Source organism: Ruditapes philippinarum, unplaced genomic scaffold, assembly GCF_026571515.1.
Source record: "Ruditapes philippinarum isolate M1 unplaced genomic scaffold, ASM2657151v2 ctg1378_1_1_1_1, whole genome shotgun sequence".
NCBI lineage: Eukaryota > Metazoa > Mollusca > Bivalvia > Venerida > Veneridae > Ruditapes > Ruditapes philippinarum.
In genome coordinates, this window is record NW_026861891.1 from 11,735 (window position 1) to 37,064 (window position 25,330).

Consider the following 25,330-nt stretch of genomic DNA (forward strand, 5'->3'; position numbering starts at 1 on the left):
ATAAAGTCTCTTGCAATAAATTAAGCTATTCGAAATGTCTTTGTTCGTTTCTTTTCTCTATATTTTACTTTGTAATTTTGCAAACATTTTGCAATGATCTTGGGGGAGTTAACTTATCTACGTTATGGAAACAATTGTAAAAGTTGTAAAAATACTTTTAGTTATTTTATCTTTTTGATTATTTCAATTATTGCTTTAATTCTGTAAGACTGATTTTACCATTTTTAAAAGCTAATCGAATCAGTTAAAACACTAACTTGTGAATACCGGTACAGCTATGGTTTATTAGATGGATATTACATGTACTTAGGTCGGTAAACGTTATGTTAATATGTATGACAGTAACTTTATTCCGGTTACTGCTAAAGCAAGTTTAAAATGCAAAATAAACTTATATTTATTAAAGTGAATCGGTCTACAATGGGCAACTTTTCAAAAAGTATTTCAGAAATTGATCAACAACAGAAATGTACCATATTAAACAGTTTTTTTTTTGAAAAAACATTAGTATGGACTTATATATCATGAACAATAATATTTTGTTTTAGAACAAATCTCCTATATATAGATATGTTATATCGGATCATTTATCTTACACTTACCAAGAACATTCATAATAAATGTTTAATGCGTTCATGTTTTGTTTTTATGTATGATACTTAATGTTTTCATCGTAATTATTTATGGTATTGCCATGATTGCAGACCTTCCTTGACGTCTATGGAACAATCACTTTAAGTCTTATATTCTATGTCAGTTTTTCATGTAAATCTTTAAAAAAAATAAACAATTAGCTCTGATAGACACACCCTATTATTTTTCTATGTACAAATTCAAACACATATCTATTCTGCATATCTTTTATCCAGCGCTATGTGATTAGAATCTATGGAGTTTTGCCACTAAATAGATACTCGTACAACGCTGTTTTTTTTCGAACTTTCTTAGAAAAGCCTTAAACGTTTATTACATTAACATTTAATCAACTACAGTAGAACCGCACAACTATTAAGCATTCAAGCAAGAACATAAACATTCAATTTATTACAACTGTTTATTCAGTAGACAAGATTTGAGCAATATTCATATCAAAATAAATATTCTTTATAAATCTATATTTAGTAAAATAATCACGATTTCTCTTAGTTCTATAGAAAGGAATTGTCTATGATGTTCAACTTAACTTCATTGACAGCAAGTTATGATGTATCCTTTTTTTTCTCTTCTTTGTTAAGGAATAACTAAATTAAATATTCTTGCATGAAAAAGAGTTTGTACGTAATCACATGGCGTTCGTCGGAAATAGTGTCTTGTCAACAATAAGTAATTAATTTTAAAGATGTTCACATTAAAAAAAAGAAAGGAAAAAACCAAAAAAAACAACAGAAAAACCCATAAAAACGAAAAAAAAAGCAACAGTAAACCAAGTAAGCACCAAAACACTGTTCATTTAATGTTAATCAAATATGAGTTATATCCTTTTTTATGCATTTATTGATACTCAAAATGCTGAGATGTATTGAATGATGTTTATATACACTATTTACTTTTAATTTCATGCTAATTCCTGCAATTTATATTCCATTCTTTTTTCCAATTGCACTAAGTCTGTCTTCGAATATTTGACACTATTTTCACCGATTAATTGCCCATTATGCTTAAAGATTAAAACACATATTTGGCGTACCATAAATGCAATGTCTCAAAATTTACAAGCAAAATGATTTCATACATACAATAACATTTCTCATGCAAGAACTAAACAGTTGACTTTTGTAATTTTTGAAAAACTCTTTACACACAAACATAAAACAAATTTTAAAGGAAAAAGGTAAACATTAAAGGAAATAGATACAGATTGTGAAAAAAAATGATGGAAACAAACGTATTATGACTGTGTAGAATACAGTACATGTAGTTCCCTTTCTTGATTAATGTTTATTCATTTTTTATTTCTATTGAAATAAAGCGATTTTTTCTTTAAATGTCAATTCTACATTTGATTTGATAAATGAGAGTATATAAAATTCATTGATTGTGATGTAAAAAAGAGCAGTGAAGAAGGTATAAATTAAATGTCCATCACACACACACAATAGAAGCTTTCCTTTTGCGTCCAAATCTGAAATAGATGATTACATATCCTTCAACTTGTTGCATCAAATACCAATAAAAATCAGTCATTGATTAATTTAAAACGATATTCAGTGATATATTGTAACATATTATTATCAAATAAATAAACAGTAAAATTATGTTGTTTTCATATTCCATTGCTGATTCTAATGCTCATTCTTATTAGCAAGCATGCGTATTGTATGTAAACAGATAAAATGTCCTGTGCTGCTATTAAAAGAAGGTAACCATTAACAATTTAGCAATTATTCTTTCATGTGCCATTCCTTCTTAAGGATCAAATTCAAATATACTTATTTCATACTGTAACAGTTATAATGTAAATATTCTTTTTAACAAATGATTTAAAGTACAGGCGGCAGACATAAGGTTTTATAAACTTTAACAAAATAGTGAAAAACAGAATCCCTAAAGAAAGTCCAATACAACAAAATTTAAAATGTTGCAGGCTCGGTTTGATTGAGCCTGTTCATGGACGGTACTGGAAAGTGCAAGTTACCGTCCAGCCCCCCCCCCCCAGCACCGGCTTAAGCAGGATTCAACATTTAACATGAAAATGGTGAAATTTTGAATTTAGAAACATCCATTTACGTATGCCATTTATTTAAAGTTAATCAAGAACAAATAAGTATAAACGAATTTGAAAAAACCCAACTTACAATAGCAAGCAATTATCATAGTATTGCAAGCAATCCATAAGTCCCCTACCGGTTAGAACCCCAACAACATTCTTATGGGCCATTGACCATTCACTTATGTTTCTATTTTAAGTAAATTTGTTGAAGAAGTTCTTTAAAAGTGATCACAGTAAACAGTTTTTATGAACAGACAGACAGACGGACTGAAGGACACTGAAGGAGTTTGAAGAAAATCCTATAATGATTGAAGAATTTGGAGTAAAAATTACCAATTTCTCGAAAAAAAGTTCAAAAGGGACATAATTCTGGAAAAAGTCTTGCTAAAGTATTGACCTTTCTCACAAATGTTGAGTGATAATAAGAAACATGTATATAAAGTTTGAAGTAGATACATTCAGAAAAAAAGAAGTTATTAAAAAAAACAATATTTTTTTCATGAAAATTTTAAGTTCAAGGGAGGTAATTCTGATAAATTTCGTGCTAGAGTTGTAAACCTTGTCACAAATGATGTGGTTGATGACTAGCAACTTATATTTAAAGTTTGAAGAAAATACCTTAAGAAATAAAGAACTTATAGTGAAAAAACTTAAAAACTAGAATCAGAAATCTTGAAATTCAGTCTATTTGTTGCCATAGCAACCAGAATTTTCAACAAAGGAAGATAAGAAAAGGATGTGCATAATTTCCAGACTGCCATCTACTCATATGTCAAGTTTCATAAAAGTATTTTCAGTACTTTTTGCATTATCACTGGATCCGGGTTATGTGTAAAATTTGCCATATTTTCAGTATATTTGTTGCCATAGCAACCAGAATTTTCAGCATAGGAAAAAAAGAAAAAGACGTGCATAATCTCCATACTGCCATCTATCCATATATCAAGTTTCATAAAAAATATTTTCAGTACTTTTTGCGTTATCGCGGGATCAAGTTTTGTGGACTGACGGACGGACAGACGGACGAACAGACGGACGGACGGAGGGTAAACCTAAAGTTCCCTCCGGTAAACCGGTAGGGGACTAATAAGCATTGCATTTGTGTGCTATTGAAAATATGCAGTACGGCTATCCTCAACAGTGCGTATAGGATAGACGTACGACACCTACGTACGACTAGAACTTATGGAAAAAGTGATTTTTCTAAAAGCTTATAAATCAGGTAAAAACTTCAACATTGATGCGACCTATATTTCGAGAGACTTTATAAAAGTGTAGATTGTTGTATTTACCAGAATTGCTGTATAAGAGTTGCCAAAGCACACAGAAGAACCGTAAGAGTCCCTAACTGTATGGATGCAGCTGAAACGAAATTTATATACAAGTTCCTTTTTATCTTAAAACTTTGTACATAATTCGTTGAAATGTATAAATTGCACATTTGAATGTTAAATAACAAAATATTATCATATTGATATACAAAATTATTATGTTCTTTGATGTATGCTTACACTTTATCTCTCGCACCTTTAATGTCTTTTTAATTGTAAACTGGAAAATGTTAAACTACGGTGGCAGAAAGGTGACATGTGTTTGTATTTATCTCGTGCGCACGAGATACTATGTCGTGGCCACGAGTTACTAAGCCGTTGCCACGAAATAGCTAAGTTGTGGCCACGAGATACTATGTTGTGGCCACGAGTTACTAAGTCGTGCCCACGAGATTGGTAAGTCGTGGCCACGAGATACTATGTCGTGGCCACGAGTTACTATGTCGTGGCCACGAGTTACTAAGTCGTGGGAACGAGATAACTAAGTCGTATGCACGAGATAATTAACCAATCAGAATACACTATATATAATATGAATTTTTTAAACTTAACAACTTACTTTTACATGCAACATTAATCTTCTAAAATACTCAGAGACATAGATAACACCAATGTCTCTGAAATACTGAAGATATTCACTTTGAACTTGTCTTTAGGATCATATTAGAAAGTCATCTTCCAAGGCCCATCAGACATTTATTTTGACTACAGCCCTTTGTTGGGACAATTGTAATAAACAACGACATAGCATCTCGTGGCCACGACTTAGCTATCTCGTGGCCACGACTTAACTATCTAGTGCCAACGACTAAGTAACTCGTGGCCACGACTTACCAATCTCGTGGCCACGACTTAGTAACTCGTGGCCACGACGAAGTAACTCGTGGCCACGACATAGTATCTCGTGCGTACGGGATAAATAACAAAACACACACATGTCACCTTTGTGCCACTATGGGGTTTCCGTTAAGGGTTTAGACATCATAACTGCAGCTACTATTTATCTCATTATATCATCATATCTGGAGTCTTAGCTCAGGGAGGAGAAGTAATTTTGACCCCTGGTATTGTAAATCCCGAGATTATCCAATATAATTTTTCTTGTCTCGGCGCCATATGACCTAAATTGTGTTGGTGCGCCGTGAAACCAAACAAAACACATTTTCCCTTCGAGTAAACAAAGCAAAAATAAAAGTAACCTATCTTATAATAAAAGACTATTAGTGAATTACTGTCATTATTGTTAAAACTACAAAACCGACTGTAAGGACATGTTTCTCCTACAGTTCTGATATATATACATAAGATATATGGATATGATGTTATTTATTATTTTTATTTACCTGCGTTTTCTGCAACACATGCGCGAACATTCATGACATAACCGGCGTCACATTTACATTTGTCAGTGTCACAGTGAGAGTTATCAATATCGTCACATTCATCTCCGTTTTCCGCGCATGTTGTTCCGCTAACAGCTTTGTTTGATAGAAAGAATCAACATTTTCATAAAAATTCAGTAAGTATTTGGCAAATTTTAATATATTTTCTAAAACATCTTTAGACTCATTATGTATTTTTTATTGAATATTGTTCTCCAAACAGCGCTAATTATATCTTTAAGTACCAGTATTAATTATGAGAAAAAAGGTTTATTCGTTTTGGTTTAATACGTGACACATGTTAACAACACAAATGCTATATGTCTAATAATACGGTACCTATTTACCTATTTATTATGAATTCGTAGAAAAGAAAGAAACAAACTTTTTAAGTTAATTGTAACCATGAAATTTTTTCACATATAGATGCTTACAATCCCTTTTTTATACATTGAATCATTAATACGTTATTTTTGAATATTACATAGCATTTACTACGGTGGCAAAGAGGTAAAATGTGTGCTTTTTTATTTTTTCCCTGTTCACCAGATATATAGTGTACGTGTGGCCACGATATAAATAAAGTATTTCACATGTCACCTCAGGGCCACCGTAACAGTCGCACCAATATAACATGTCCATTTATTTGTTTATTTGTTTCGTTTGAACGAGAAATTATTTCATGGAAATGAGATAATTATATCGTTCCGCTCCACCACGAAATAAGTAAGGAACTGCATATGTCATTTCTGTGCCACCATTAATAACATAGTCGTTATCATTCTTAACTCATTATTATTACAATCGCAGCAACTTACTTAGAATGCATACATTATACTTTTCACCGAAATCAGTATCACATGCACATTTACCACCAGTGCAAACCGCATTTGCTACTTTTGAGCATCCATCGTCATCTGAGCAAGTTCCTCCTAGAACTGAATTATTATTTCATTATGATAACAGATTAGCACAAACACAAAATAAAGTACAATTTGAATTTTACAGTTATTGTAAAGAAAAAAAAAACGACTTAAATATCTAAAAAAGAAAATGTAGTTTCAAAGGATACAATAAGAGATATGAATATATATAATTTCGTTTGATTTACATTATTTGCTTCTCATTAATCTTAACTTATTATGACGTTTTAAAAATAGTCAAAAATAGTAAAGATACAACTCAAAAATATACTTCTGCAAAATGTAAACTGCACAAACTGTTATTATCTTTCCTAATCTAGACAACACAACACATCCTCATATCTGCTCACTCATTCATTTACCTTAAGGATTTCGTACCTTTATGGGCACTAATAGGAATAAGATTTCAATGATTTGATACCTTTCTAGATATGAAACATTTATCTTAAAAATTAAAAAATATAACCACCCAAAGTGTATTTATTTATTAATATTTATTTATTTATTTATTTATTGTTAATGCAACATCGCATTTGTGCGTTTTTGCCCATTATTTTCAAAACGACGATATATCTAAAGTAATATTTTTTTTTTTTGCATTTTTAAAACGACTAACATTTTTCTTTACATTTTTTACCTATACAGAAAACGTTAATAAAGTGACTTAAAGGTCAATCATGGCTCAGAAATGCTTTGATTTAATGCTTTTTTTTAATTGAGTGCATCAAAGTAAACAAATACAACATACTTTTGACACATTTATTGTTATCCATAGAATCCTCTATGTAACCATTTGAACATTTGCATTTGGGAGATGTTGCGTCTTTGTCACATTCAGCATGCTCTATACCGTTGCATTCATCGCCGGTTGTACACTCTTTATCTGACACTGCTTCCTGGATTGAAATTAAATATTACCGTTATAATGTTATAATAGGAACGTACGGTGGCACACAAATGTGACATGTGTGTGTTTTTATTTATGTCGTGTGCACGAGATACTATGTCGTGGCCACGAGTTACTAAGTCGTGGCCACGAGTTACTTAGTCGTGGTCACGAGATTGTTAAGTCGTGGGAACGAGATACTATGTCGTGGCTACGAGATACTATAATGTGGCCATGAGTTACTTAGTCGTTGGCACGAGATAATTAAGTCGTGGTAGCGAGATACTGTGTCATGGCCACGAGTTACTAAGTCGTGGCCACGAGATAGTTAAGTCATGGGAACGAAATACTATGTCGTGGCCACGAGATACTATGTCGTGGCCACGAGTAACTCAGTCGTGGACATGAGAAAATTAAGTCGAGGGAACAAGATACTATGTCGTGGCCATGAGTTACTAAGTCGTGGCCAGGAGATAGTAAAGTCGCGGGAACGAGAAACTATGTCGTGGCGACGAGTTACTAAGTCGTGGCCACGAGATAGTAAATTCGTGCGCAAGAGATAAATAACCAATCAGATTACATTATTTATATGAATTTTCCTCATGAAAAAGGCATGTGCTAAAGTACAATGATGCCCCTACTACACCTGTCTGTAAAAGTGCTATATATTCAAGTTATTGATTGGTCAGAGATATTACATTTAGCGTCATTGTGACGCTGATATTTGACCAAATGGCAGGTGTCATCTACTGATCAGGTGCAATGATCTTTCTCGCTTATATAAGTCATGGCTTATTCTTTCTAAATCACCCATCAGATATTGATTTTACATGAAGTATCATGTTCATGTTGACCTCAAACATCCTTTAAGGCTATATACTGTCCATGGACAATGTCCCTACCAAATAGAAAAAACCAGGACTAATTCCTTCACAAGTTATCGTATAAACAAGATTAACAGGCCGTTGTATCAACAAACTAATCAATTCTATCATAGAATTGTCCCTACAAAGGGCTATAACTATTTAAAAATTAATGTTTGATTTATGGGCCTTAGAAGGTGACTTTCTAATATTATCCTGAAGACATGTATCAAGCTTAAAGTGAACACTTTAAAAGATTAATGTTGCATGTAAAACTTTAAACAGAATGTTTTTCTAAGTTAAAAAAATATAAATAGTAAAATCTGATTGATTTAATATCTCGTGCACACCACTTTATTGTCTCTAGGCAAGGACTTAGTAGTTCTTGGCCACGGCATAGTATCACGTGGCCACGACATAGTATCTCGTCCCCACGACTTAACTATCTCGTGGGCACGACTTAGTAACTCGTGGCCACGACATAGTATCTCGTGCGCACAAGATAAATAAAAACAAACACATGTCACATTTGTTCCACCGAAGGAACGTAAACTGTCATCTTTCGTTATGATTTTTTTAAAACAAAATTGCACGTTTATAAGCCTAAACATAGTATCAATAAATAATTAATTTTATCATCATTTTTATTAAATCATTTGACGACCGGCTATATATACTATAGCCCAGGTAACCCAAAAACATTTTTCCTGTTGTTTTTTTACCTAAATAATGAGGGTGCGCCGTGAAATCAAACAATTTGAAAACAAACATATCATCCTTCCGTGTAAAAAAAGTAAATGAAATGTACCTATCTTATAATAGATGGTTATAAATGAAAAGCCGTCATGATTGTTAAATAGAATAACCTTAAGAACATATTTCTCCTCCAACAATACTTATAATAAATAAAATATATGGCATCATTTATACTTTTTATTACCTGCACTTTCGGCAGTACATTCGTTTACATTCATGACATACCCTGTGTCACATTTACATTTGTCATTGTCACAATGAGAATTATCAATACTGTCACATTCTTTTCCAAGCATGGTGTACCACTGACACCTTTATTAAATAAGAAAAATCCATTTCTATCAATATTTAGTACTTTTTTTTGACAAAAAATATATATGTTCAAAAACATCTTTAGATTCAATATAAAATTTTCATGAAATGTTGTACTCCGACCAGTGCTAATTTTATCTTTAAATACTACAAAAACGAGAAAAAAGGTTTATTCGTTTTAGTTGTGACACATGTTCACAACACAAATGCTATTGGTCTAATTTAATAGTACCCATTTACATCCTGAATTAAGAAAAAAGAAACACACTTAAAAATTGAAGAAAATTGTAATCATGAAATACGTGTACATACAGATGCTTACATGGTCATTCTATAATTTGAATCACTTATTATAATACGCTAGTTTCGAATATTGTAAACTTATAAGACAAACCATTTTCTTTGGTGGCAAAGTGTTGAACTGCGTACGTATTTGATTTATTTCGTGTCTTACCAGATAATGACTTGTTAACATATTGCCAAGATATGAAGTAGTTGGCATGTCACCTTTGTGCCACCGTACAGTCGCGCCCATATAACATTTCCACCTCTTTGTGTATGTCACGTCGGAATGAGAAATTATTTCGTGGGAACGGAGTATTTATATCGTCCGGTCCCAAAGGGGAATTAAGAACTGCAGATGTCTTTTTTGCCACCATTTATAACAAATTTATAAGCTTTCTCGATATTAAAACTAATTATTAGTACATTCGCAACAAACTTACTTCTAATGCATACGTTATCCTTTTCTCCGAAATCAGTATCACATGCACATTTACCACCAGTGCAAACCGCATTTGCTACTTTTAAGCATCCATCGTTATCTGAGCAAGTTCCTCCTAAAACTGAATTATAATTTCATAAGGATAACAGATTAGCACAATCACAAAATTAAGTACAATTTGCATTTTCCAGTAATTTTTAAGAAACTATCGAATTATATACTTAAAAAATGAGATGTAGTTTCAAAGGAATAAGAATGAATACAATTATATTTTTGCATTTTATTAACATTATTTGCTTCCCATTAAACTTAACTTATTATAACGTTTTAAAGATAGTCATATAAAGCAAAGAGACAATATTTAAAAATATACTACCGCGAAATGGTAACGGCACAATTATGTTATTTTCTTTTTTTCAAATTCCTTTGGTCATTTCCGAAAATTAAAAAAACAATAGTTTTTAAGTGTGATTTTCAACATGATACGTTATTCATTATCTTTCCTAATTTAGACAACGCAACCATCCTCGTACCTCCTCACTCATTCATTTACTTGAAGGATTACAGACCCTTATAAGCACTAATAGGTATAAGATTTCAATTGCTTTTATACCTTTCTAGATAGCATGGGACATTTATCTTCCTAATTTAAGAATTTTACAATCCAATTTTTTGTTGTTGTTACTGCAACCTTTTTGCAATTAACCTAAAACTTAAAAACCATGAAATATTTTAATTTAGAGTAATTATTTTTGCATATGAATTCAGCGCTTTTTGAAAAAAATTATATTTTTGTTTTCATTTTTTCCCTTTACAGTAAACGTTAACAAATTGACTTTGAGGCCCATCATGGTACGGAAATGACTTAATTTTGTTTCCCAAAATATTTCTAAAATTGAGTTCATCAGAGTTATCAAATACAACATACTCTTGACACATTTATTTTTATCCGTAGAATCCTCTTCATAACCATCTGAACATTTGCATTTGGGAGATGTCTGGTCTTTCTCACATTCAGCATGCTCTATGTCTTTGCATTCATCGCCGTTATTACATTCCGTTTCTGACACTGCTCCTAGTATTTAACATAATATTATTATTGAATTATATCAAAAACGTTTACTATTTGCTTTGCAAATTAAAATGATTTTGTTTTGAACAAAATTGCGCATAATTATATAAAAAGGTACAGGTAAAGGTCTTGATTATTATAGTGTCACCCTTTTTGAAAGGGTCACAGCCATTTCTGACTTAAGAGACACCTTTTGCTTGCATGTCATGTACCTCCAAACGCCTACCACTATGTCAGGCGCCAGGCGGATAGAAATCGGTAACCATTCATTTTAACTACCTCGCGGCTCACGAATCGGCCATTTCGGAATGAGTCCCACGAGAAACATTCATCTTTCAATTAACGCTCCCTGTGGGGTTTGAACCTTCGACCTCCCGACCGAAGGCGGACGCCTTAACCACTAGGCCAACGGTACCGATAATATTTTTCAATACAATAGTTTCAATTATATTATTATCAATAGGTAACATAATATCAGAAAATACTGGAATTTATCATCACCTTTATAATAATCATTTTAAGACCAACTTTAAGTATGTACCGATATATAAATTAGCAGAATAAACGTCATTTGATTTACCTGCAGCAGACGAAATAATGTACTTTGCTTCCACAGCGAAGACGAAATTTCAAGTTTTCAGCCCCTTAAAGTCATAACATTTCAAAAACATTCTTATTTTGAATTTAAAACCCCTAATGCCTCACACATATTTTATTGTAAGTGTTGTAAGCTTTCTCAATATCATTAACAATCGCAGTAAACTTACTTAGAATGCATACGTTATCCTTTTCTATGTAAGCAGTATCACATGTACATTCGTTACCTGTGCAAACCGCATTTGCTACATTTGAGCATTCATCGTTACCTGAGCAAGTTCCTCCTAGGACTGAACAATATTTCATTATGATTAAAGACTAGCACAAACACAAAATAATATTTAATTTGTAGTGTCGATTATTTGTAAAGGAAATAATGAACTAAATACATAAATACATACAATATTAAATGAAGTGTCGAATGAAACAATAATGTTAAACCATCACAATTTTTTTAAATTTCTGTTGATTTTTAATTTTGTTTTTATTATTATGTTTTTTTTTGTAACCATCTCACCTCCTTTTGCCATACTCCCTCAAAATTCAATAACCGTGACATTTATTTTCATGTTTTGACGTAAGTAACAAGTGATCATTGCCTTAACATTTTTTTGTTTTAATTTTTGATATTAAATGCATAAGCGTCAAAAAGACTCCCCTCCCCTTTCACAAAATCAAGAATAACTATTTTCATTCAACAACCAAAACCGATGTCGATATGTAGGGCATTTAATACAAACTAATGCTCCTAAACGTCTTTGTATATGGAAAGTAAACTCAGTTTTATAAGTGAAAAAAGCTTTTCCCTAGACACCAGTCTTCAAATATTGTTACCAGGAAAACGTCAGAAGTAAACCAAATTGATATAAATTTTGAACAGTCATTAGGGTTTGTTATCTTTATCTTTCATGCTTTTATTTGTAAAAGTTAAAAAAACCAATCATAAATACTTTTGTAACAAGTACTGCCATCAGCAGAATCTTCTTCATAACCATCCGAACACTTGCATTTAGTATTTTCACCGTCACATTCAGCATTACCAATGCCTGTGCAATCTCCATCCGGACAGTCTGTTTCTGACACTCTTTCTAAATAAACATACAATGTTAAGCTTATTACCTTTCTGACACGTAAACCTAAGAACTAAATCATTGGTGTAATAAAACGCTTTATATGCTGATAGATTTTGATGTCATCAAAGTAAACAAAAACAACATACTTTTGACACAAGTACTGCCATCAGTAGAATCTTCTTCGTAACCATCTGAACATTTGCATTTAGTATTTTCATCACATTCAGCATGATCAATGCCTGTGCATGTTCCATCCGTACAATCTGTTTCGGACACTTTTCCTAAATAAACATACAGTGTAATGCTATTAATTCCCTGACACGTAAATCTGAGAACCAAATAATTGATATCATAAAATGGTGATAGATTTTGAATTTATCAAAGTAAACAAATGTAACATACTGTTAAAACATTTATTTTTATCCGTAGAAGACTCTTTATAACCATCTCAAAAAAAATTGCATTACAGAAATGTTGCAACTTCGCAATAGCATGCTTTATAGTTTCATATTCACCGCCGGTTGAAATTGCACAATTTAGCATTTCAATATAGTTTGAATTACTTATCGTAAATTATATACAGCAAAAAGTAACAAAATGTCAATAAATATTGGACTTTATGTACTGATTTATAAAATAGCAGATTACACGTCATTTAACTTACCTGCAGCAGACGATATTAAGAACATTGCTAACACAGCGAAGAACATGTTTCTTATTTTCCGCCCCTTAAATTGATAACATGTCAAAACATTTTTATTTTAAAACATTGATAGGAAAAAACGACCAATATATCTTTAAATCTTATTATGCAATAAACATCATTTTAAAAAGCTTTTTAATTTTGGTTACCTGGTGTAAAACTTGCGTTAACACGAGATAAATCTGATAGTTGTCTTTTGAAAAAAGGAAACATTATTATTATTATTTCTGATGCATAATGTCCCTTTAAAACTGAAATAATAAAATGACGTACATGATTGTATGGCATTATTAGATATCGCAATATATTTCACTAATGGAAAAACTATTGCACTTAACATTTAAAGCTACATTAAATAAATATGTAAAAATATTTTGCCGTCGGCCTAAAAACCAAGCATTCTGCACTTTTATTAACCTTTTTAACAGTATTTTTGTAAATCTAATCAAATTAGGATTTTAAACAGAAAACCCCACGGTAACACTAAAGTTCGTATACGAATTTTAATATGCAAATGAAGACTATAATCTGCTCGTGTAGGCGCTACGTCACAGTTTTAAAGTTGCTATCCGGAACAACAAATATCATATTTTCTTGTGCAAACACACTTTAACCATTTTAGCTTCACGGTGCAATAAGCCTGGGGTTCAGAAAAAAGAAATCGTCTCATTGAAAATATTAAATTTGTATGAAAACATCCGTTACAATGCGGAAATATACCGTTAAATTAGGACTGCTACTTATAGTCATGTTTGTTGATTTAATATTGATGTATTGATGATGCGAAGGCGGAGTTTCTCATGCAAATAGAAATTGTACTTCCTATTTCGCCAAAATGATGTGGCCCATTTTTATGCTTATAAAACTCTTTTTGTTTGTCTGGACACCAAAATAAGATATGGTGTCGATATGAAACCCAATTTATGAATGGTGGCTATTTCTGTTTTTGTTAAATTTATTAAATGTAACTTTAACATTCAAAAACATTATTTTATCATTTATAATGTCCCATTCCACATTGTAATGGACATATTATTTACCTAAAATGACCTATTTTCCATTATCTTTATTTATCAAAACCCTTGTTCTCACAAAATGTATATTTAAGGTTATTTAAAATGTGAATTGATCCGACTTTCCCTAACATGGCATACGTACCATATCAAGTAGTGATCGATTGAACAATGAATTGTATAAAATTAGAGATATTTCGAATTAAAGACAATCCGAATTAAAGACATAATTATACTAAGTCTTTTCTTTTAGGTAAATCACTTTTGCTGTGACATTTGCTTTTTTCTATATATTTTACGCAATAAAAAATTAACCATCTTTACATGTTTAAACAAACGAGGTTTGCATTCTTTTTGCTGACACAAAAATGTATTTCATCTGTGATTTTGGTAAATGTGAGTAAGTTCTACGCAAAACGTTCGTTCTGTGATTAAACTGTGTATACTATCTTTATATACAAATGTAATATCATATTAAAATGCAAAGGTGCTCGAAAAAATACACTCTCATGTATTTTTAAAATGTGTATGAAAATAGAATTTTAATAAAAATAAATCATTTCCATAAAGAAAAAAAAAAAAAAAAAAATTGCACAAGTTATATACAGAAAATAAAATTCTAGCTCTGAATGAAATTTAAAAAAAATTAATAACCATAATGTAAATGTACTTTAGGATTATAAGACACAAAAAGGTAATGAATATTACTTACCATGATTATATCCCCGCCACTTCAAGATTGATATGACGACGGAGCGCGGCTGTCCATATTTATGCTCTGTGTCATCTGGGGATGTGCAAATTCGTCACATGACCAATGTTGTAAATACTCATAAAATGATGAACAGGTTTTAACTGTTATATTTTTGCAACCACCTGCATTTGAAAGTGTTATTTATTTAACCCAAACTGAAGTGTAATACATGTTTCTTAAATGATTTAATATCAGGGTTTATGTGACTGACTTGAACGAAAGCAATCCACCAATTAGAATACTTAAATTTTCAAGGATAATTTCGACTAGACTGAACATCTACATTAACATTAAATCTGCCTCGTCTCGGTGTTCGCCTTTCTACATTATCAACTTTTTATTTTTATTTGTATAACTGACTATCTAATCACATTGTTATTAATGAATGGATTGACTTCATGTTACAACAAAACATTCTTTAGCTTAAGACATCCATGTAGATTGAACTCAATTTTTTGGACAAGACCTCTAAAATGTTGAACTGACCTTGACCTTTCAAAACATTGCCCGTGAAGGTCCAATGTTGAACTTTGGTAAAATTGTCATAATTTTGTAGTACGGATTTGATTTATGCTTGGACAAAACAAGACTTGCTACCAAACAAACATATTGAACAATGTAGATGTGACATTGAACTTAAATTGACATCGGTTGTCAATGTGCAATTAATGAAATTTTCTTGTTTTGTTTCTGTAATAAGTTATAACTTTGTTTTTCATAATTGGGTTAATTTTATCGTTAGGCACATCTTTTAAGTCAAGACCCAAATTTATCATAATTTTGTTATTTATGTACGGATTTGATTAATACGTGGACAAGACAACATTGGTGACCCAACAGACATGTGGATAATTTGGATATGTCCTTGAACTTTAAATGACCTTGACCGTCAGATGATTAAATTTGATTATATTATAACTTTGTTATATATTTATGAAAAGGCAGACCTATTAAATTCAACAAGGAAAAGAAACATTTCTGTACTTCTTTAATTTTTTTTTAAAGATTTGTTTAAACCGTTTATTTGTTTGCTATTAGAAAAAGTGAAAACGACGGACATTGCACCTGTCCGTGTTTTGTTTGTTTCAATTTTAAAACAAGATAGATTCTGGCACAAACGGTTTTCTTCTCTAATCTAATTTAATGTATTAAAATCATTCCACGTGACTTTGTTTTCTTGTCGTTTCCATATTTCTGTGACAATGCGGCATTTTGGGATATTAACAATTCTATTTGAAAATACGTTGGCGTAGTAGGTGGGCATTCCAAATACTTATATTACCCTGATTTAGTATCAAGGTAACATGTGGAGGTATGAATCACCTTAAAAGACTGCTCTTAATTTTACCTTTAAGTGTACCCAGCAATTTGATGATTAACTGAAACATATGAACGAAATAGATTGTTTAGACAAAAGCATGTTGAAAGGAAAACGACTTTTATTGCACAATGAGCGAAAATATGCATTTACTGTTTAAGATAGTGCATGATCTATAACATCAAAAACTATGCTACGTCATCGACTTTAATCTAGACCGCCTCCGTGGTCGAGGGGTTATAGTCGATCACTTCTTATCCAGTTACCTCTCTGGCGTGGGTTCGATCCCCGTGAGATGCTTTGGTAATTTAGCGCGGAGGAAGGTAGTCTAGTACTGGTGTAACTCTCCAGGAACGATTGTTAGGAAACTACCCGCCTATATGATTGAAATACTGTTGGGAAAAGGCGTAAAATGAAACAAACAAACAAGACTTTAATCTAAATGTTTTGAATTGAATTTTTGTATTTGTTACAAAGATGTGAAGTACAAAATGTTTCGTATAGAAATATAAAGTAACATTGATCCTAAATTTAAAGTAGTTATAAAATCTTGTTTAAATATCCAACGTGCCAAATAGATAGTAGATGTAAACATCACTTATTCATCATACACAGTTATATGGCAACAAGTACCACATGGGTGTTGAGTAAATTGTGAACAAATAATTACAAAAGGATAAGAGTTATTTATTAACTTAAGACATAGATCATAAATCTTCGCACCTCCATTGATAGAATAGATCCTTGTTACATAAATATGCCATAAAATACGTGATTATTTGAAATAATCCATCTGTATCAATGATAAAATCAAATACTTCACTTACAAACATTAATCTTGTTAAGACTAGAACAAATTAATACAAGTCTACAGAAGTATCTTGGCAGATTTATTATTCATTATCAGGTGTTAAAGCCTATAATTCAGCAATGCAATTTCTGTATTTCACCGCATGACAATGCTAATTTATTTCATTATAAACTTAAAGAATGCAATAATACGATACATTATAGAAACACCACTGAGTCTATTGGAGGTAGGCCTGTTACAATAACTTTTGTGCAAACTTTTAGGTAATGATCTTAAGGTTTTCCAGATTGATAATTTATTATATTCAAAATGAACCCAAAATAAACAAACGTTAAAAAGATAAAAAAGCGTTGTAATGCTTTTCACTCAACTTGGGCAAAATTTCGCACAAAAAAACTTTATATTATTTTTTATTCTGAATATATTCTCACCGTATCGCATTATTCAACTGTTTCTACAATCTTCATTCTAAGAGTGTGGGTATACTCATACTGATTAACTGAAAAAAATTGATGGTTGATGGGTCTGCTCAAGTACCCTTGTAATTGGATAAGGTACACAGAGTCGCATAAAGTACTTACTAAAGAGTCGCTTGTTTGTTTGCGTCAGTGTGACTTCAAACAAACAACCACAAGTAGGTTTGATTTGTAACTTTTTTTATTTTCAAGGTTTAAAATTGATTAATCGATGGCACCTTAGATGCTGATATCGTATACAAAGGTTCACAAATATTCAACTGATTATCAAACATAGTATGAAAGATAACCTGCTAAGATATTTATATTCATTAGTTTGTATAAAGACAAGGAAGTAATTAAAAGAATGCACTTAACAAAACAAACTTGACAAATATCACAGATCTTCCTTTTTACGAATTTGCTTGTAATATTGCGAACAAGTGCAGTGTAAAATTAAATACAAGAAGATATATACCTGATTATTAGCATTTTCAAAATTTAAATTGAATCAATTGTTTTAGAATATAAGTCTATATGATCTTTTATTCATTTTCATAACAAAAGTAATAATTTAACACTACGTTTAACACTCAATAAACCTTAGCTGTAATCCTCACCTTCTACGTTTTTGTATATACGCTTTCGATTTTATTTGTATTGTGAACTAGTTGATGAAGACAGAGCAGCTCAAGATGGTTTAAAATTCAAGTTGATTTGATGTTTAAACGGACCTATTTTTTACTACATTATAAAGTTCAATTTGGTTGCTTATGATGTGGACATTCAAACATCGCCTTCAAATTTGATTCTTGATATATATCAATATATTGTATGTTTTACGGTGAGTTTGATAGTTGCTATTAAAGGAAATACAACATTATCGTTTTCATTTATAAAAAACATACTTTAGTTTACGTTTTTTTTATAAGATTATTATAATAGCAATATACACTTGTATATATAAAAGTATATGTATCTTGATGGCATTACTTCTGAATGTTATTAATCAATGTATCTGATTGCAGTCTTATTCATTGCTCCGCGCCCACAGGCGCGGAGCTATTTGTGTTTACTTTTTTTTGTCCATGGGCCCGGATTTGAGCAATAAATCCTTTCGATTAACAGCTAAAAGTAAATCCGCATTCAAGAACTCCTTTCGATTTCTATATTGGTTTCCCCGTCGGTGATTCGCAGCATGTCATATTAAGGACTGAGAACCGGAAAGCAGTTCTGCTGTTACATAAATTCGAAAGCTATAAATAGCTATAAATGTTACTTCGGTTATAAATTTGTTATTTCCCTTTTTTAGTAGAACATGAAATTATAATTTGTTACATATGAAATACATTTATACAAAGCAAATCAAATATACTATAAGTGATTGATTTTGTCAATATAAAGAAGATTTCAGACAAAAGATTTAAACAATTTTGCTTATGATAATTATTTTTAATTTATATTTATGAAATTAAATGTTTAATAATAACATGTTGATATATTGGTTGTTTTGAAATAATTAAACGTTAGTATATAAGGTTACATTTCATTCCCGCCATTGGAACAGCATATTAATTTTTGAAAGTGGTATGACTGGTGATATAATCAGGGGTCCATGCTCGACAGCGGGAGCTGCATTTTGTACCTTTGCGAGCGGTTGGACCTTCGTTATGGTATTTCCACATTCTCAGCAAAGTTTGTTTTCACAAAGTCTGTCCAAAGTGAATGTAGGCCAAAATTCATATAACAACAAAGCTCACACTGTTATATGATGAGCCATTTGCAAGTACACTTTCAATTCTAAACAAAAATTAAAATGATAACAATAAGAAATTTACCTTGAATGGGCTACATTTCTGAAGACCAAAAACATTCTGTTGCAAAGTTTTATGCACATTTCATGAATGGCAAAATCGAGTTTAAAGTATATTTAAGTACAAACAAATGCTATGTTTTGCAGAAAATACAAAATACTTTAAAAAACATAAATCTTAGGACAGTAGTTTATCTGACCTTGAAAAACATGCCCTCCATGACATGTGTAAATCAAAGGGCTGCAAGCTCTGTGGTATTTTCTGATCCCTGCAATCTAAATCGTACTGTATATCTGTATGTGTTTTCCTGTATAAGTTTATTTTTATGTACTATAAGTCATCTTGCAGGGCACCAGAGTTTGATACATACGGAATTTTGCATAACTAGAGTTGCATCAAAAAAAAAAAAAAAATTATGTTAATTTTTTATGATAGCCACACTTTATCCTTGCATATCGTGGCTATTTCCTTAACAAAGACACTAAAAAAAAATTAAAAAAACGTTGACTCGCCTGGGACTTGAACTCCAGACCTCTCACACACCAAACGAGCGCGTTACCCCTGCACCACGGAGAAGTTTTAAAATCAAAAGCTGAATAAAATCAAGTGATTCTAAATTTAGAATTTCCATTGCATTTTGGGTTAGGGTAATTCCGAGGTATTTTGTTCAGGGTAAACCTGTTGTTTAAAATTGAAGTAAATAAGTTAGCAAAAATCTTCTCGCCCAAACAGTCCAACATGTAGAAACTGTATATTCAACTACTCGGCAGTCAGATTTATTTGTGTAGTATTCGGTAATCAACATCGCTAAAAATAGCATTTTCATTGATTAAAATCATATTCATCCGCGTAATTTGTGAGTGTGCGTTTATTGACAACTCTATAAGCCAACGCTACTTTAAAAGTTTGAAGGTGTAGTAATTTGTTGGACACTTGTAACAAAAAAAGGTTCTTTCTTTTAAATTGCTGGTTTTTAAGCAGTTTTGAGCGAGAACTAATTTGTGTTGTTAGGACTGTTAGGAAATTTTGTGTTAGACCGTGGATGTAAGCTATGTATTATCTGATCTGCGATCAGAAAATACAAAAAGTAGTACCATGAAAATAAACATTTACCTATTTCTTGTGTACATGACAAACAGACACACTTCACTGTTACACATAAAAAGGTTAGATTTTAAAGTTTGATTGTGTTTTCATTTTTAATTAATTGTAGTTCGTAAGGCCATAAAAGATGACAATCGCAACTACTCGGCCCTTTCCGTCAGTCTTCGGATAAGGACCTCGAACACAATAGTATGAATACACAGAACGGATGCGGTATTCCGGTCTAACCTACGCTAAGAAACTAAACATGTAAACAAATAGTAATTTAATGCTGGGAGTTGTTGACACGTTTATTTCCAATATATGTAGTAAAAGTCAACCTAAAATAAGTGAATTCATAGGTACAAAAGCAAACAATACATTATTTATAAATTTACTAATATGGCTGTAGAAACCGAAAGTACAAAAAACCAACCTGTTGACATTTAGTCGGATTTATCTAAAATTGAACATCAGGGGGCATATTTAAATTACAAATTGTTGCCAGACATATTTTCAAGCATAAGAGTACCGGAACAGACATTAGATGTCAAATATATACATTCGTTTTACATTATCTCTGTTTCTGTTTACATCTGTAAACCACGTGGTAGAACTACTTTCAATCCGTATTGTTTCCGAGGTTAATATAATAGATAATAGCCGAGGCAGTTCCGAATGAAAAGATGATTGTTTTCTTGCACTACTTTTTTTACAAAAAATATTGGAGGCCATGTGCTTAGAAGGACATGAGATACTGAATTATTTGGAGTTAAGTTTTGAAAGATTTTTGTATTTGCTGCAAAAAAAGCTTTTGTTGGCACTAAAACAGACTTTAAAAAGGATTTTGCCATTCATGAAACGTGCATAAAACTTTGCAACAGAATGTTTTTGGTTTTCAGAAATGTAGCACATTCAAGGTCAATATTCTTATTGCTATCCTTTTCCATTTTTATTTATAATTGTCCTTAAAATATAAACCTAGGAGTGTACTTTCAAATGGTTCATCATTTTACAAAAAGAGTTTTGTTGTAATATGAATTTTGGCCTACTTTCACTTTGGACAGACTTTAGTGAAAACAAACATGGCTGACAAAGCGGAATCACCTCAAGCATAGGCTATAGATAGATATCATGACAACAACAGAAACTTTGATCTGCAGTTTGAACATGAAATGTTATGTTTTTTACTGAATGGTTTTAAAGCAATTCAACAAAAAATATATATTGATCTCCCTAAAAAATTAATTAACAATAGTTTTTTTTATATATTACCAATGTCAAATAGCTTTCATATCTTTGTCTCGCACGAATATGATATTAGTGAAATTCCTCATACCTACCTAAAATTCAAGTAACAGTCTTCTATTATATTGATAAATACTGTATCACCATGTAACGCGTGTATAACAAACAAAAATCCTGACTTTGGTTTTTTTTTTAATTCATCCCATTTTTTTCATTCCAGAGTGTGTTCTACTTTCAGTATTGAAAGAAACCATTTTTTTTTAATTTGACATGAAAAATATGCATGTAATATTACTATATCATAATATAAGTCCCTTTTGTTACTATTTGTATATTTGTTACAATTATAACAGACTTTGATATTTCTATCATCTTCTGTTACTGACTACAGTAGTGACACAAACAGAACACAGCACAGTCATGTCACATAACATTTACAAGTCTTGTTTGTATTCAATGGAATTACTTTTCTAACCAGGTAGGCATCAGTGAAAGAATTTTATATTAAAAAATTTTCCCCTCTTTTTTAATAATGGACATTGCATAAGATAAGTATAATTATGCAAAAAATTGGTTTACAAAACATTCAGAAAAAATCTACAATAGTACTTAATCTGAATATAACATAACCTGTGCGTAGGAATAATTTGGTAAGGTATCTGTAATGAGCACATTTTTTGCGCGGAGCTTCTCAATTGCTGCATTGCAGCAACATTTGTACTTGTAACATATTAGATTTGTCCTTCTATGTATATTGATTTATATACAGAAATGCAAAATTTCAAATGTATGTATGCCAATGTAGTGATGAAGATTGTTGATGCAGAAATCATACCATTGCTTTTGATTTAAGTTTTGTGCAGTATGACAAACTATTGTTGAGAAGTAAATATTCAATACATGATTATAATAATGTCAACTTATTCAATCGTTTATGTTTTATGACATATGCAAAGTGAAAACTGTTTTTATATTTTGTTTATGTGTGGTGATTAAAATCCAATGCTTACGAATGTTGCTTACTACAATTTTAGAAAATGTTACCTTTCCTTTTGAGACAATAGAGACAGTGTTGTATGTTAGAAAATGGCAAACGTTTTCTATTAATTATAATATATTCATTGAATTATGTTAAATCGAATAAAACATTCATTCTAGCCTTATTCACGAATAACAACAAATCCCGGAGAAATACTCTTCTTAAAAAGGTAAAGGTGGGGGGAAATCCCGGAATCGGGGACAACCGGGATTGTATTAAAAGCAATAAAACATATTTGTGATGTTTGTCGTAATTAAAGGAAAAAACACAACGTTAAATGCTTTTGATTATGCCGTATGTACATACGGGTACATACGGGTATCTTTATACTTAAGATTGAAACACATTAATAGCTTACAGTATTAAAGTTAACATAAAATGCGGAATTCACCATACAAAGATCTATGCCTAAATGTAAAAATCAAAGTTTTTGTAATACACAATTAAGCTTAACTTTATGGGTTTTATGTATTTTATTATTAATATAATTAGAAAGATTATTAAAAACAATTAACATAAATTAATAAAAAAAAACAACAACCCATAGACAACTATTCCATTTTTTCCTGTTTAATGTGTCTTGTATTGCATGTATTTTTGTCTGTTCGTTTATTCCGTGTCTTGTCGTCTGTTCCATTGCCGTCTGTTCCATTAAGTGTCTTGTTGAATGCTTTTTAAGTCTTGCTATCTGCTTTTGTATGCTCCGTTACGTCTCTTGCTGTCTATTAGGTTACATCATTTTATCCGCCTTAGTCATTGTACTCGTGGAAAAGCGGGATTATGTTTCTCATTGTATTTTCTATTGTGTTTGGACTATTAAGTTTTTATTGCCTATTCTAGTTTTTCTTGTCTGCTTATAGCAATTATGTTGTTGTCTGTTCCGTAAAGTCTCTTGTCTTGTACTGTTGTCATGTGCATTACTCTTTCAATTCTTGTTTGTTCTGTTAAGGATTTTGCTTCATTACGTTTTTGTTGTTCTATGTTCGTTCAGTCTTTTGATGTTTGTATTTGTAAACATATTCAGTTGTTGCGTTTACCGTTAGCTCTTCTATTTCGGTCCTCGTTTACTGTTCCGTTCCGGTCTTCTCCTGTCTGTATCGTTGTGGTACGTGTGTCTTTTTCAATTAAATCGCCTGTTTAGTTCTCTTCGAGTATTGTTGCCTGCTTGAAGATTGATCCGTTAGGTATTGATTGTTACAAGTGACGTCTCTTATGAATGCTTTTATTTGCTGTCTGTTCTGTCATGACTTTTAGGGATCTTTTCCGTTAGGTCATTTGAATTGAGTATTGGTCAGTTAATGCTATATATTTATGTTTTTAACCGTTTAGTCTCAGTCTGATAGTATGTTCTATTCGTTTAGTCGATAGAGTTCTATGTTCTGGTTTTGTTAGTCTCGTAGTCATTTCGTTCTTTTAGTGAAGTAGCGGGGGATCGAACTCACGACCCCTTTATTAGTAGGCAGACAGTTTTAACAATGCACCATAGCGCCTGCTCTGGAAAACAACTGTATTTGAAAGTCCTTTATACATTATTACTTTAATGGCGTACAGAAAACGTATTGTAATTCAATTCTAACACATCTACTTTGGTAGCCAACCCACGTGACTTTTTATATATCGTCGTCAAAGAGAATATCACTCGATTTAACAAGTATTTATAGTGATGTAATGAATATTTTAATTCAAAACTTATTGACTGCTCTTGTAAGGTGAAGTGAAGGATACACTTCCATTATTTGTTACCTGTTAATGTAATATATATGAAATAAAGAAGATAACTCTTGCCAACTTTGCGTTTTGAATGAAGAAAAGTTGGTTATCTTTGGTATCAAATACATATCAAACATTTACAGTAACTACAATATAACACAGTTTTGCCATGAAAGAATTACACTAGTGATCATTTTATTTAAAATATCTAATAACTCAATTCAAACTGATTATAAGAAAGAAAGTGTTAAAACTGTTATACAGATAATGACAAAAAGAAAAACTTAAATTACGGAATAAAAGAAAACGTTAAAAAGATTGATACAAAAAGCTAAAACAAAAATAATTCATACTGCCTTTTAAGTTATACAATAGGTATTAAATTTTGTGTTTAAAAATATATAAAGGCGAGTTTTGGTCTGATTGAAAATAAGTCGCAGACACTTTTTATGTTCAACAGAACAAACTTATCTTTTTTTAACACAGAAATAAATCATTTCAGTCAATTGAGCATCTATTTTATTTTGTTTTATATCAAAGAGTCCAGCGAGGGGCACCTGAGATCTTCTTCTAAAAATAAATCTACAAAACTATACAATATGAAATATCGAAGTATCTGTGTGATGCACATATCTTGCACTTTATAAATGATCGACTTTTCGATGCCAAAGAACAGACAGAGTAAAGTAAATGTGTGTTTTTTCCACTTTTTATATAATGAGAATTTATCTAACATTAAGCGTTACAAATGTC

The 25,330-nt window shown here is 31.3% G+C and overlaps 1 protein-coding gene across 1 annotated transcript; it reads right to left on the reverse strand.

Annotated features, from left to right (window-relative positions):
• Nucleotides 1-1,040: 1,040 nt before the first annotated feature.
• On the reverse strand, nt 1,041-15,149 carry LOC132717275 (complement component C1q receptor-like). Its single transcript, XM_060700711.1, has 8 exons — nt 15,058-15,149; nt 13,294-13,357; nt 12,776-12,910; nt 10,816-10,962; nt 9,889-10,008; nt 5,385-5,519; nt 4,003-4,072; nt 1,041-2,122 (listed from the first exon to the last, which is right to left on the reverse strand). Coding segments are annotated over exons 1-8 (675 nt in total). The 5' UTR covers nt 15,061-15,149; the 3' UTR covers nt 1,041-2,121.
• Nucleotides 15,150-25,330: the final 10,181 nt, after the last annotated feature.